This window comes from Tachyglossus aculeatus, chromosome 1 (assembly GCF_015852505.1).
Source record: "Tachyglossus aculeatus isolate mTacAcu1 chromosome 1, mTacAcu1.pri, whole genome shotgun sequence".
NCBI classification, from domain to species: domain Eukaryota; kingdom Metazoa; phylum Chordata; class Mammalia; order Monotremata; family Tachyglossidae; genus Tachyglossus; species Tachyglossus aculeatus.
This window is the reverse complement of record NC_052066.1, coordinates 9,611,878-9,627,691: the sequence shown is the minus strand read 5'-3', so window position 1 is coordinate 9,627,691 and position 15,814 is coordinate 9,611,878. Positions and strand designations below refer to the sequence as shown.

Genomic DNA, 15,814 nt, shown 5'->3' with positions numbered 1-15,814 from the left:
GTGTACACCCCAACGAGTTTACGCCTAGAGAGGGGACGGGGGTGTGTGTTTGTGTGTGTGTGTGTGTGTGTGCCCCAACGAGTTTACTGCCTAAAGAGACTGTGCGTGTGTGTGTGTGTGTGTGTGTGTGTGTACTCCAACGAGTTTACAGTCTAGAGAGGGGATGTGTGTGTGTGTGTGTGTGTGTGTACACCCCAACGAGTTTATGCCTAGAGAGGGGACGGGGTGTGTGTTTGTGTGTGTATGTGTGTACCCCAACGAGTTCACTGCCTAAAGAGACTGTGCGTTTGTGTGTGTGTGTACACCCCAACGAGTTTACGCCTAGAGAGGGGACGGTGTGTGTGTGTGTGTGTGTTTGTGTGTGTCTGTGTACCCCAACGAGTTCACTGCCTAAAGAAACTGTGCGTTTGCGTGTGCGTGTACACCCCAACGAGTTTACGCCTAGAGAGGGGACGGGTGTGTGTGTGTGTGTGTGTGTGTGTGTGTGTGTGTGTGTGTGGTGTACCCCAACGAGTTCACTGCCTAAGGAGAGTGTGCGTGCGTGCGTGCGTGTGTGTGTGTGTGTGTACACCCCAACGAGTTTACGCCTAGAGAGGGGACGGGTGTGTGTGTGTGTACCCCGAGTTCACTGCCTAAAGAGACTGTGTGTGTGTGTGTGTGTGTATACTCCAACGACTTTACAGTCTAAAGAGGGGACGGGTGTGTGTGTGTGTGTGTGTGTGTGTACACCCCAACGAGCTTACGCCTAGAGAGGGGACGGGGGGTGTGTTTGTGTGTGTGTGTGTGTGTGTGTGCACCCCAAGGAGTTTACTGTCTAGAGAGGGGACGGGTGTGTGTGTGTGTGTGTGTGTGTGTGTGTACCCCCCTCGAGTTCACGGTGTGTACGTGGGTCCGTGTGCGTTTTACCTGAGGCGGCGGGTCCCGGCGGGCGAGGGCCTCTCCCCTGTCAGGGCCGCCGGCTGATGGCGGGAACCGGGCACGCGGGCGGGCGGGCACGCACGCACGCGCGCGACCCGACGCACGCACGCACGCACGCCTCTCCGCGCCTGCGCCGTCCCCCTCTTCCCCCCGCCCCTCCCGCGCAGGCGCGTTGGCCGCCGCGGGCCGCTGGGGCTCCGGGCGGCTTTTCCCGGCATCCCCCGCGCCGGAGGTGGGAGGGGGGGGAGCGCACGTGGCCGTTCCCCGGGCCGAGGCGAGGGGCGGGGTCAGAGGTCAGGGGTCAGAGGGCGGCCTGGGCCTGGGCCTGCTCCTCCTCTTCATCCTCCTCTTCATCCTCCGTCCTCCTCCTCCCGGTGGTCCTCCACAACATGCACAGCCTGGCGACGGCCGCGGTGAGTGGCGGCCCCACGTCCTCCCCCTGGCCTGGAATAAAAAGGATGCCATTTCTTAAGCGCCTACTACGTGCATATTTATTACTCTATTTATTTATTTATTTTACTTGTACATCTCTATCCTACTTATTTTATTTTGTTGGTATGTTTGGTTCTGTTCTCTGTCTCCCCCTTTTAGACTGTGAGCCCACTGTTGGGTAGGGACTGTCTCTATGTGATGCCAATTTGTACTTCCCAAGCGCTTAGTACAGTGCTCTGCACATAGTAAGCGCTCAATAAATACGATTGATTGATTGATTGATTGATTGCAAAGCACTGTGCTAAGCGCTGGATGCCCTCCCTCCTCCCCCCCCCCCCGCCAAGCCAGCTCTCTTCCTCCCTCCCTGAGAGCTCACCTCCTCCAGGAGGCCTTCCCACACTCAGCCCCCTCCTTCCCCTCCCCCTCCCCACTGCACCTCTATATATGTTTGCACGTAGTGATTACTCTATTTATTTTACTTGTACATATTTGCTATTCTGTGTCTTTTGTTATTGATGTGCATTTAGCTTTAATTCTATTTGTTCTGACGACTTTGACACCCGTCTACGTGGTTTGTTGTGTTGTCCGTCTCCCCCTTCCAGCCTGTGAGCCCGTTGTTGGGTGGGGATCGTCTTCATTTGTTGCCGAATTGTACTTTCCAAGCGCTTAGTATAGTGCTCTGCACACAGTAAGCGCTCAACACATACGATTGAGTGAATAGATGAATCCACCAAACTATCTCACTTCCCCTCCTCCTTCCTCCTTCCTCTCTCCCTCGTCCCCCTCTCCATCCCCCCATCTTACCTCCTTCCCTTCCCCACAGCACCTGTATATATGTGTGTATGTTTGTACATATTTATTACTCTATTTATTTTACTTGTACATATGTATTCTATTTATTTTATTTTGTTAGTACGTTTGGTTTTGTTGTCTGTCTCCCCCTTCTAGACTGTGAGCCCACTGTTGGGTAGGGACTGTCTCTATATGTTGCCAACTTGGACTTCCGAAGCGCTTAGTACAGTGCTCTGCACACAGTAAGCGCTCAATAAATACGATTGATTGATTGATTGTTTTAAGCGCTGGATGCCCTCCCTCCTCCCCCCCTCCTCCAACCCAGCTCTCTTCCTCCCTTCAAAGCCCTCCTGAGAGCTCGCCTCCTCCAGGAGGCCTTCCCACACAGCCCCCTCCTTCCCCTCCCCACAGCACCTGTATATATGTATATATGTTTGTACGGATTTATTATTCTATTTATTTTATTTTGTTTATATGTTTTGTTCTCTGTCCCCCCCTTCTAGCCTGTGAGCCCGCTGTTGGGTAGGGACCGTCTCTCTATGTTGCCAACTTGTACTTCCCAAGCGCTTAGTCCAGTGCTCTGCACACAGTAAGCGCTCAATAAATAGGACTGATTGAGGCCTTCCCACACTGAGCCCCCTCCTTACCCTCCCCACAGCACCTGTATATATGTAGTTTGTACGTATTTATTACTCTATTTTATTTGTACATGTTTATTCTATTTATTTTATTTTGTTAATATGTTTGGTTTTGTTGTCTGTCTCCCCCTTCAAGACTGTGAGCCCACTGTTGGGTAGGGACCGTCTCTAGATGTTGCCAACTTGGACTTCCCAAGCGCTTAGTCCAGTGCTCTGAACACAGTAAGCGCTCAGTAAATACGATTGATTGATTGAGGCCTTCCCACACCGAGACCCCTCCTTCCCCTCCCCACAACACCTGTATATATCTATATATGTTTGTACGTATTTATTACTCTATTTATTTTTAGTTAATATGTTTTGTTTTGTTGTCTGTCTCCCCCTTCTAGACTGTGAGCCCACCGTTGGGTAGGGACTGTCTCTAGATGTTGCCAGCTTGGACTTCCCAAGGGCTTAGTACAGTGCTCTGCACACAGGAAGTGCTCAATAAATACGAATGAATTAATGTCTTCCCTTCTAGCCTGTGAGCTCGTTGTTGGTTAGGGACCGCCTCTATATGTCGCCGACTTGGACTTCGCAAGCGCTTAGTACAGTACTCTGCACACTGTAAGCACCCCGTAAATATGATTGAGTGAATTTTTGTTTGGTTGTCTGTCTCCCCCATCTAGACTGTGAGCCCATTGTTGGGTAGGGACCATCTCTAGATGTCGCCGACTTGTACTTCCCAAGTGCTTAGTACAGTGTACTACACACAGTAAGCGCTCAATAAATATGACTGAATGAATGAATCCGCCAAGCTAGCTCTCTTCCTCCCCCTTCAAAGTCCTCCTGAGAGCTCACCTCCTCCAGGAGGCCTTCCCACACTCAGCCCTCTTTTTCCTCCTCCTCCCCATCCCCCGCCCTACCTCCTTCCCCTCCCCACTGCACCTATATATATATATATATATATATTTGTACAGATTTAGTACTCTATTTTACTTGTACATGTTTGCTATTCTATTTATTTTGTTAATGATGTGCATTTAGCTTTAATTCTATTTGTTCTGACGACTTGACACTCGTCCACATGTTTTGTTTTTTTGTCTGTCTCACATTTACTACTCTATTTTACTTGTACATATTTGCTATTCTATGTCTTTTGTTAATGATGTGCATTTAGCTTTAATTCTATTTGTTCTGACGATTTTGACACCCGTCTACATGGTTTGTTTTGTTGTCTGTCTCCCCCTTCCAGCCTGTGAGCCCGTTGTTGGGTGGGGATTGTCTTTGTTGCCGAATTGTACTTTCCAAGCGTTTAGTGCTCTGCACACAGTAAGCGCTCAATACATACGATTGAGTGAATGAATGAATCCACCAAACTGCCTCTCTTCCCCCCCCCCTTCAAAGCCCTCCTGAGAGCTCACCTCCTCCAGGAGGCCTTCCCACACTCAGCCCCCTCCTTCCTCTCCCCCTCCCCATCCCCCCCCACCCTACCTCCTTCCCCTCCCCACAGCACCTGTATATATGTTTGTACACATTTATTACTCTATTTATTTTCCTTGTACATATTTACTATTCTATTTCTTTTGTTAATGATGTGCCTATAGCTTTACATCTATTTATTCCGATGACTTGACACCTGACCACATGTTTTGTTTTGTTGTCCGTCTCCCCCTTCTAGACTGTGAGCCTGTTGTTGGGTAGGGATTGACTTCATTTGTTGCCGAATTGTACTTTCCAAGCGCTTAGTCCAGTGTTCTGCACACAGTAAGCGCTCAATACATACGATTGAGTGAATAGATGAATCCGCCAAACTATCTCTCTTCTCCCCCTCCTTCCTCTCCTCCTCCCCATCCCCCCCATCCTACCTCCTTCCCCTCCCCACAGCACCTGGATATATATTCGTACAGATTTATTACTCTATTTATTTCACTTGTATGTATTTACTATTCTATTTCATTCATTCAGGCGTATTTATTGAGCACTTACTGTGTGCAGAGCACTGTACTAAACGCTTGGGTAGTACAAGTCGGCAACAGATAGGGACGGTCTTATTTTATTTTCTTAATACGTTCTGTTTTGTTGTCTGCCTCCCCCTTTTAGCCTGTGAGCCCGTTGTTGGGTAGGGACCGCCTCTATCTGTTGGACAATTGTACTTCCCAAGCGCTTAGTACAGTGTTTTACACACAGTAAGCGCTCAATAAATACGACTGAATGAATGAATCCACCAAGCTACCTCTCTTCCCCCCCTTCAAAGCCCTCCTGAGAGCTCACCTCCTCCAGGAGGCCTTCCCACACTGAGCCCCCTTTTCCCTCTCCTCCCCATCCCCCCTGCCCTACCTCCTTCTCCTCCCCACAGCACCTGTATATATATATATATATTCGTACAGATTTATTACTCTATTTTACTTGTACATATTTACTATTGTATTTCATTCATTCAATCATATTTATTGAGCGCTTACTATGTGCAGAGCACTGTACTAAGCGCTTGGGAAGTACAGGTCGGCAACAGATAGGGACGGTCTTATTTTATTTTGTTAATACGTTTTATTTTGTCGTCTGTCTCCCCCTTCTAGACTGTGAGCCCGTTGTTGGGTAGGGACCGTCTCTAGATGTTGCCGACTTGGACTTCCCAAGCGCTTAGTACAGTGCTCTGCACACAGTAAGTGCTCCGTAAATATGATTGAATGAATTTTTGTTTTATTGTCTGTCTCCCCCTTCTAGCCTGTGACCCTGCTGTCGGGTAGGGACCGTCTCTATATGTTGCCGACTTGGACTTCCCAAGCGCTTAGTCCAGAGCTCTGCACACAGTAAGCGCTCAATACATACGATTGAATGAATGAATGAATGGAAGGCCCCCTTCTAGACCGTGAGCCCGTTGTGGGGTCGGGACCGTCTCTATCCGTTGCCGACTGGTACTTCCCAAGCGCTTAGTACAGTGCTCCGTAAATATGATTGAATGAATGAATTTGTTTTGTTGCCCGTCTCCCCTTTCTAAACTGTGAGCCTGTTGTTGGGTAGGGACCGTCTCTAGATGTTGCCGACTTGGACTTCCCAAGCGCTTAGTACAGTGCTCTGCACACAGTAAGCACTCAGTAAATACGATGGAATGAATGAATGAATCCCCAACCCCCAGACTTTTCTGGGCCCGGTCACCTGTCCCACTCTCCAATCCCCAGACCATTTCTAGACTGTGAGCCCACTGTTGGGTAGGGACTATCTCTATATGTTGCCAACTTGTACTTCCCAAGCGCTTAGTACAGTGCTCTGCACACAGTAAGCGCTCAATAAATACGATTGATTGATTGATCCCTGGCCCTCGTGGCCCTCTCCCCTTTCCTTCATTTATTCCATCGTATTTACTGTGATGATGACGATGATGGTGGTATTTGTTAAGCGCTTACTGTGTGCCAAGCACTGTTCTAAGTGCTGGGGGAGGTGCAAGGTAATCAGGTTGTCCCACGTGGGGCTTACAATCTTCATCCCCATTTTCCAGATGAGGCCACTGAGGCCCAGAGAAGTGAAGTGACTTGTCCAAAGTCACATGGCTGATGAGTGGTGGAGATGGGATTCGAACCCATGACCTCTGACTCCCAAGCCCGGGCTCTTTCCACCGAGCCACACTGCTTCTCTTGTTAACTGAGCACTTACTGTGTGCACAGCAGGGGAAACAGCGTGGCTCAGTGGAAAGAGCCCGGGCTTGGGAGTCAGAGGTCATGGATTCTAATCCCGGCTCTGCCACCTCATCATCATCATCATCATCATCAATCGTATTTATTGAGCGCTTACTGTGTGCAGAGCACTGTACTAAGCACTTGGGAAGTACAAGTTGGCAACATGTCTGCTGTGTGACCTTGGGCAAGTCACTTCACTTCTCTGAGCCTCAGTTCCCTCATCTTTAAGATGCGGTTTAAGACTGTGAGCCCCACGCGGGACAACCTGATCACCTTGTATCCCCCTCCAGCGCTTAGAACAGTGCTTTGCACATAGTAAGCGCTTAACAAATGCCATCACCATTTTTCAATCAATCAATTGTATTTATTGAGCGCTTACTGTGTGCAGAGCACTGTACTAAGCGCTTGGGAAGTACAAGTTGGCAACATATAGAGACGGTCCCTACCCAACAGTGGGCTCACAGTCTAAAAGGGGGAGACAGAGAACAAAACCAAACATACTAACAAAATAAAATAAATACAATAGATATGTGCAAGTAAAATAAATAGAGTAATAGATATGTACAAACATATATACATATATACAGGTGCTGTGGGGAAGGGAAGGAGGTAAGATGGGGGGGATGGAGAGGGGGGACGAGGGGGGAGAGGAAGGAAGGGGCTCAGTCTGGGAAGGCCTCCTGGAGGAGGTGAGCTCTCAGTAGGGCCTTTAGAGCACTGGACTAAGCACTTGGAAAGTACAATTCGGCAACAGATAGAGACGGTCCCTACCCAACGACGGGCTCACAGGCTAGAAGGGGGGAGAGATGGACAACAAAACGAGGAAACGGGCATCAGTGCCCTCTCCCTGGACCATTCCCGGACCCTGACTACCTCCATCCGCGGCCCGGACAATCCGTGACCCCCGTGACCCCGGCTCTCTGCCCTCACCTCCATCCATCCCCGGTCCCTGTGGCCCTCCATCCTCTCCCTGGACCATCCCCGGACTCCCGGCCTTTTCCTGGACCATCCCCGGCCCCCCGGCCTCTCCCTGGACCATCCCCCACCCTCCATGGGGCCAATCCAGGACGCGGGTTCTGGTCCCCGCTCCGCCACTTGTCTGCTCTATGACCACTTCTCTGGGCCTCCTCCCCCTCCCCCTCCCCCCTCCCCCTCCCCCTCCCCCTCCCCCTCCCCCTCCCCCTCCCCCCCTCCTCCTCCTCCCCTCCCCCCCCCCCCCCCCCCTGCGGTGAGTGGTGGTCCCACGTCCTCCCCCTGGCCTGGAATAAAAAGGATGGCATTTCTTAAGCGCCTACTACGTGCAAAGCACTGTTCTAAGCGCTGAATGCCCTCCCTCCTCACCCTTGCCAAGCCAGCTCTCTTCCTCCCTTCAAAGCCCTCCTGAGAGCTCACCTCCTATATATATATACATAAAATAAATAGAACAGATATGTACAAGTAAAAGAGAGTAAACAGAGTAATAAATACGAACAAACATATATACATATATGTATATATGTATACATATACATACATATATGTATATAAATATATATAGAAATATATATGTATAGAAATACATATGTATATATGTATACATTTATATGTATACATATATATACATATATATGTATACATATATGTATATATGTTTGTTCGTATTTATTACTCTATTTACTCTATTTTACTTGTACATATCTATTCTATTCATTTTATTTTGTTAATATGTTTTTTGTTCTCTGTCTCCCCCTTCTAGACTGTGAGCCCACTGTTGGGTAGGGACCCTCTCTATATGTTGCCAACTTGGACTGCCCAAGCGCTTAGTACAGTGCTCTGCACACAGTAAGCACTCAATAAATATGATTGATGGATTGATTGGCCTCAGTTCCCTCATCTGGAAAATGGGGATGAAGACTGTGAGCCCCATGTGGGACAACCTGATTACCTTGTAATAATAATAATGATGGCATTTGTTAAGCAGCGTGGCTCAGTGGGAAGAGCCCGGGCTTTGGAGTCAGAGGTCATGGGTTCAAATCCCGGCTCCGCCACTAGTCTGCTGTGTGACTTTGGACATGTCACTTCACTTCTCTGGGCCTCAGTTCCCTCATCTGGAAAATGGGGATGAAGACTGTGAGCCCCACGGGGGACAACCGATTACCTTGTAATAATAATAAGGATGGCATTTGATAAGCAGCGTGGCTCAGTGGAAAGAGCCCGGGCTTTGAAGTCAGAGGTCATGGGTTCAAATCCCGGCTCCGCCACTTGTCAGCTGGGAGACTTTGGGCAAGTCATTTCACTTCTCTGGGCCTCAGTTCCCTCATCTGGAAAATGGGGATTAGGATTGTGAGCCTCACATGGGACAACCTGATCACCTTGTATCCTCCCCAGCGCTTAGAGCAGTGCTTGGCACATAGTAAGCGCTTGACAAATACCAAAATTAGTATTATTTTTGAGCGCTTACTATGTGCCAAGCACTGTTCTAAGTGCTGAGTAAGCACTTAACAAATATCGCCATTATTATTCTTATTCTCCTCTCCCCAAACCATCCCCAGGCCAGCCCCAGTCCCAAACCTCTGTCTTCTCAGACCCTTCCCGGTCCCCGTGGCCCTCCATCCCCTCCCCGGACCGCCAGGTAGTTTGGCGGATTCATTCATTCACTCAATCGTATGTATTGAGCGCTTACTGTGTGCAGAGCACTATACTAAGCGCTTGGAAAGTACAGTTCGGCAACAAATAAAGACAGTCCCTGCCCAACAACGGGCTCACGGGCTGGAAGGGGGAGACAGACAGCAAAACATGTGGACAGGTGTCAAAATCGTCAGAACAAATAGAATTAAAGCTAAATGCTCACCATTAACAAAATAAATAGAATAGTAAATATGTACAAGTAAAATAGAGTAATAGATCTGTGCAAATATAGATATAAGTGCTGTGGGGAGGGGAAGGAGGTAGGGCAGGGGGGATGGGGAGGAGGAGGAAACTGAGAGAAGTGAAGTGACTTGCCCAGGGTCACAGGGCAGACAAGTGGTGGAGGCCGGATTAGAACCCAGGACCTTCCGACTCTCAGGCCCGGGCTCTGTCTACTACGCCATGCTGTTTCTCCATCCTCTCCCTGGCCCGTCCCCGGGGCCCCAGCTCTTCATCCTTCTTCGGCTTCCAGGCTGTCCATCCATCACCTCGCCCCCTCCTCCCTCCCCTCCCTTCTGTCCTTCTCCAGCCCAGCCCGCGTCCTCCACTCCTCTGCCGCTCACCTCCTCACCGTACCTCATTCTTGCCTGTCCCGCCGTCGACCCCCGGCCCACATCATCCCCCGGGCCCGGAATGCCCCCAATCCCTCTGCCCATCCGCCAAGCTCGCTCTCTTCCTCCCTTCAAAGCCCTACTGAGAGCTCACCTCCTCCAGGAGGCCTTCCCACACTGAGCCCCCTCCTTCCTCTCCCCCTCATCCCCCTCTCCATCCCCTCCGCCTTACCTCCTTCCCCTCCCCACAGCACCTGTATAGATGTATAGATGTTTGTACGGATTTATTACTCTATTTTACTTGTACGTATTTCTTCTATTTATTTTATTTTGTTAATATGTTTTGTTTTGTTGTCCGTCTCCCCCTTCTAGACTGTGAGCCCGCTGTTGGGTAGGGACCGTCTCTAGATGTTGCCAACTTGGACTTCCCAAGCGCTTAGTCCAGTGCTCTGCACACAGTAAGCGCTCAATAAATACGATTGAATGAATGATTTATTACTCTATTTTATTTGTACATATTTATTCTATTTATTTGATTTGGTTTATATGTTTTGTTTTGTTGTCTGTCTCCCCCTTCTAGACTGTGAGCCCACTGTTGGGTAGGGACCATCTCTCTATGTTGCCAACTTGGACTTCCCAAGCGCTTAGTCCAGTGCTCTGCACACAGTAAGCGCTCAATAAATACAATTGAATGAGTGATTTGTTACTCTATTTTATTTGTACATATTTATTCTATTTATTTGATTTGGTTTATATGTTTTGTTTTGTTGTCTGTCTCCCCCTTCTAGACTGTGAGCCCACTGTTGGGTAGGGACTGTCTCTCTGTGTTGCCAACTTGGACTTCTCAAGCGCTTAGTCCAGTGCTCTGCACACAGGAAGCACCTAATAAATACGATTGAATGAATGAATGAATCCTCTCCCCGGACCATCGCTGGCCCTCCATCCTCTTCCCCGGACTATTCCCGGCCCCGGCCCTCCATCTTCTCCCCCCACCCCGTCCCCGGACCCCACAGCCTCAGCCCTCCAGCTTCTCCCCGGACCACCCCCCGGCTCTCCGTCCTCTCCCCAAATGATCCACGGCCCCTCATTCATTCAGTCGTATTTATTGAGCGCTTACTGTGTACAGAGCACTGTACTAAGCGCTTGGGAAGTCCAAGTTGGCAACATATAGAGGTGGCCCCTACCCAACAGCGGGCTCACAGTCTGCATCTTGTCACCGTGGCCCCTGAGGGGTGTGACAGCATCACTCTCCCAGCCACGGTACATAGCCATCCTTCACTCATTTATTGATATTACTATGGCACGTAGTAAGCGCTCAACAAATACCATCCTTATTATTCATTCATTCATTCAATCGTATTTATTGAGCGCTTACTGTGTGCAGAGCACTGGACAAAGTGCTTGGGAAGTACAGTTGGCAACGTCTAGAGACGGTCCCTACCCAACAGCGGGCTCACAGTGTAGAAAAGGGAGACAGAGAACTAAACAGAACATATTAATAAAATGAATAGAATAAATTTGTACAAATGAAATAGATTATTACCATGGCTCAGTGGAAAGAGCCTGGGCTTTGGAGTTGGAGGCCATGGGTTCAAATGCCGGCTCCGCCAATTGTCAGCTGTGTGACTTTGGGCTAGTCACTTTTAGACTGTGAGCCCACTGTTGGGTAGGGACTGTCTCTATATGTTGCCAACTTGGACTTCCCAAGCGCTTAGCACAGTGCTCTGCACACAGTAAGCGCTCAATAAATACGATTGATTCTCTGGGCCTCAGTTCCTTCATCTGTAAAGTGGGGATTGAAACCACGAGCCCCACGTGGGACAGGGACTGTGTCCAACCCGATTTGCTTTCTCCATTCCCCCCTCCCAGCCCCACACCACCTCATTCATTCATTCAGTTGTATTTATTGAGCGCTTACTGTGTGCAGAGCACTGGACTGAGCGCTTGGGAAGTCCAAGTCGGGCTTATTTATGTATATTCCGTGTCTGTCACCCCCTCTAGTCTGTCACTTCACGGCGGGCAGGGGACGTGTCTGCTTTCCGTAGTCTCCCAAGCGTTTCGTGCGGCGCGGGGAGCGGTCGGGAGCGACGGTTGGTGGACGGAGGCCGCTGACGCGTTGTCCCTCCCGTCCCGTCCCTTCCAGCCCGTGCCCACGGCGCTTGCCCAGGTGGACCGGGAGAAGATCTACCAGTGGATCAATGAGCTGTCCAGCCCCGAGACCCGGGAGAACGCCCTTTTGGAGCTCAGTAAGAAGCGCGAGTCCGTGCCCGACCTGGCTCCGATGCTGTGGCACTCCTTCGGGACCATCGCCGCGCTCCTGCAGGTGAGGGTCAGGGCGGAGAGATGGCCGCCCCTCTCCGCGAGAACAACCCAGGAGGTCTAAATAATAATAATAATAATAATAATAACAGGTGAGGGTCAAGGCGGGGAGACCGCCGCCCCACTCCGCGGGAACAACCCAGGAGATCTAAATAATAATAACAGGTGATGGTCAAGATAGGGAGACCGCAGCCCCTCTCCTTGGGAACAACCTGGGAGATCTAAATAATAATAATAATAATAGCAGGTGAGGGTCAAGGCGGGGAGACGGCTGCCCCTCTCTGCGGGAACAACCCAGGAGATCTAACCAATAATAGTAATAATAATAATAGCAGGTGAGGGTCAAGGTGGGGAGACCACCGCCCCTCTCCACGGGACAACCCAGGAGATCTAAATAATAATAATAATAGTAGCAGGTGAGTGTCAAGGCGGGAGACTGCTGCCCCTCTCCGTGGCACAACCCAGGAGATCTAAATAATAATAATAATAATAGTAGCAGGTGAGGGTCAAGGCGGGGAGACTGCACCCCTCTCCTCGAGAACAACCTGGGAGATCTAAATAATAATAACAACCCCGCCCCTCCGTGGGAACAACCCAGGAGATCTAAATAATAATAGTAATAATAATAGCAGGTGAGGGTCAAGGCAGGGAGACTGTCGCCCCTCTCCCAGGAGATCTAAATGATAATAACAGGTGATGGTCAAGACAGGGAGACCACAGCACCTCTCCTTGGGAACAACCTGGGAGATCTAAATAATAATAATAATAATAATAGCAGGTGAGGGTCAAGGCGGGGAGACGGCTGCCCCTCTCTGCGGGAACAACCCAGGAGATCTAGCTAATAATAGTAATAATAATAATAATAGCAGGTGAGGGTCAAGGCGGGGAGACCACCGCCCCTCTCCCCGGGAACAACCCGGGAGATCTTAATAATAATAGTAGGTGAGTGTCAAGGCGGGGAGACCACCGCCCCTCTCCCCGGGAACAACCCGGGAGATCTAAATAATAATAATAATAATCATAGCAGGTGAGGGTCAAGGCAGGGAGACCGCCGCCCCTCTCCACGGGAACAACCCGGGAGATCTAAATAATAATAATAATAGCAGGTGAGGGTCAAGGCGGGGAGACCGCCGCCCCTCTCCGCGGGAACAACCCAGGAGATCTAACTAATAATAGTAATAATAATAACAGCAGGTGAGGGTCAAGGTGGGGAGACCGCCGCCCCTCTCCGCGGGACAACCCAGGAGATCTAAATAATAATAATAATAGTAGCAGGTGAGTGTCAAGGCTGGGAGACCGCCGCCCCTCTCCGCGGGACAACCCAGGAGATCTAAATAATAATAATAACAGTAGCAGGTGAGTGTCAAGGCTGGGAGACCGCCGCCCCTCTCTGTGAGAACAATCCAGAAGATCTAAATAATAATAATTATAGTAGCAGCAGGTGAGTGTCAAGGCGGGAGACCGCCACCCCTCTCCGGGAACAACCCAGGAGATCTAAATAATAATAATAGCAGGTGAGGGTCATTGCAGGGAGACTGCTGCCCCTCTCCGCGAGAACAACCCAGGAGATCTGAACAATAATAATAATAATAGCAGGTGAGGGTCAAGGCGGGGAGACGGCCGCCCCTCTCCGTGGGAACAACCCGGGAGATCTAAATAATAATAATAATAACAGGTGAGGGTCAAGGCGTGGAGACTGCCACCCCTCTCCGTGGGAACAACCCAGGAGATCTAACTAATAATAGTAATAATAATAATAGCAGGTGAGGGTCAAGGCGGGGAGACCACCGCCCTTCTCCGCGGGACAACCTAGGAGATCTAAATAATAATAATAATAATAGTAGCAGGTGAGTGTCAAGGCGGGGAGACCGCCGCCCCTCTCTGCGAGAACAACCCGAGAGATCTAAATAATAATAATAATAATAGCAGGTGAGGGTCAAGGCAGGGAGACTGCCGCCCCTCTCCGCGGGAACAACCCGGGAGATCTAAATAATAATAATAATAATAGGTGAGGGTGAAGGTGGGGGAAACTACTGCCCCTCTCTGCGGGAACAACCCAGGAGATCTAAATAATAATAATAATAATAATAATAGTAGCAGGTGAGTGTCAAGGCAGGGAGACCGCTACCCCTCTCTGCGAGAACAACCCTGGAGATCTAAATAATAATAATAATAGCAGGTGAGGGTCAAGGCGGGGAGACTGCCACCCCTCTCCACGGGAACAACCCGGGAGATCTAAATAATAATAATAATAGTAGGTGAGGGTCAAGGTGGGGAGACCGCTGCCCCTCTCTGCGAGAACAACCCAGTAGATCTAAATAATAATAATAATAGTAGTTGAGGGTCAAGGCGGGGAAACCGCCGCCCCTCTCTGCGATAACAACCTAGAAGATCTTAATAATAATAATAATAATAGTAGCAGGTGAGTGTCAAGGTGGGGAGACTGCCGCCCCTCTCCGCGAGAACAACCCGGGAGATCTAAATAATAATAATAATAATAGCAGGTGAGGGTCAAGGCAGGGAGACTGCTGCCCCTCTCCGTGGGAACAACTCAGGAGATCTAAATAATAATAATAATAATAGTAGCAGGTGAGTGTCAAGGCAGGGAGACTGCCGCCCCTCTCTGCGAGAACAACCCTGGAGATCTAAATAATAATAACAATAATAATAATAGCAGGTGAGGGTCAAGGCGGGGAGATCGCCACCCCTCTCCACGGGAACAACCCGGGAGATCTAACTAATAATAGTAATAATAATAATAGCAGGTGAGGGTCAAGGTGAGGAGACCATCGCCCCTCTCTGCAAGAACAACCCAGTAGATCTAAATAATAATAATAAGAAGAAGAAGAATAGTAGTTGAGGGTCAAGGCGGGGAGACCGCCGCCCCTCTCTGCGATAACAACCTAGAAGATCTAAATAATAATAATAATAATGATAGTAGCAGGTGAGTGTCAAGGTGGGGAGGCCGCCACCCCTCTCTGCGAGAACAACCCAGGAGATCTAAATAATAATAATAATAATAATAGCAGGTGAGGGTCAAGGCAGGGAGACCGCCACCCCTCTCCATGGGAACAACCCAGGAGATCTAAACAATAATAATAATAATAATAGCAGCAGGTGAGGGTCAAGGCAGGGAGACTGCCACCCCTCTCCGCGGGAACAACACAGGAGATCAAAATAATAATAATAATAGCAGGTGAGGGGCAAGGCGGGAAACCGCCACCCCTCTCCGCGGGAACAACCCAGGAGATCTAAATAATAATAATAATAGCAGGTGAGGGGCAGTCAATTGATCATATTTTTTGAGCGCTTACTGTGGGCAGAGCACTGTACTAAGCGCTTGGGAAGTCCAAGCTGTCAACATCTAGAGACGGTCCCTACCCAACAGTGGGCTCACAGTCTAGAAGGGGGAGACAGAGAACAAAACCAAACATATTAACAAAATAAAATAAATAGAATAGATTCTCATACCCGCTGTGCCCCTTGTCAGCTGGGTGACTTTGGGCAAGTCACTTAACTTCTCTGTGCCTCAGTTACCTCATGTGTAAAATGGGGATTAAGATTGTGAGCTCCTCGTGGGGCAACCTGATCACCTTGTATCTCCCCAGCGCTTAGAACAGTGCTTTGCACATAGTAAGCGCTTATCAAATGTCATCATTGTTGTTATTATTCTGGAAAATGGGGATGATAATAATAATAATGATGGCATTTGTTTAGCGCTTACTATGTGCAAAGCACTGTTCTAAGCGCTGGGGGGGGGTGATACAAGGTGATCAGGTTGTCCCACGTGGGGCTCACAGTCTTAATCCCCATTTTACAGATGAGGAAACTGAGGCTCCGA

General features: G+C 49.4%; 2 protein-coding genes across 3 annotated transcripts in view; one reads left to right on the top strand and one right to left on the bottom strand.

Annotated features, from left to right (window-relative positions):
* USP37 (ubiquitin specific peptidase 37) overlaps nt 1–958 on the bottom strand; it is a 270,227-nt gene extending 269,269 nt beyond the window's left edge. The window contains exon 1 of the mRNA XM_038740830.1: nt 907–958. The gene's annotated coding sequence lies outside the window, so the exon portion shown is untranslated. The remainder of the gene's footprint in view (nt 1–906) is intronic.
* Nucleotides 959–1,229: 271 nt separating this feature from the next.
* The window catches only part of CNOT9 (CCR4-NOT transcription complex subunit 9), a 57,619-nt gene continuing 43,034 nt past the window's right edge, over nt 1,230–15,814 (top strand). For both annotated transcript variants that reach the window (XM_038745496.1, XM_038745489.1), the window contains exons 1-2: nt 1,230–1,331; nt 11,798–11,977. In XM_038745496.1, the coding sequence (XP_038601424.1) occupies nt 1,308–1,331; nt 11,798–11,977 (204 nt within the window). In that variant the 5' untranslated portion in view covers nt 1,230–1,307. The remainder of the gene's footprint in view (nt 1,332–11,797; nt 11,978–15,814) is intronic.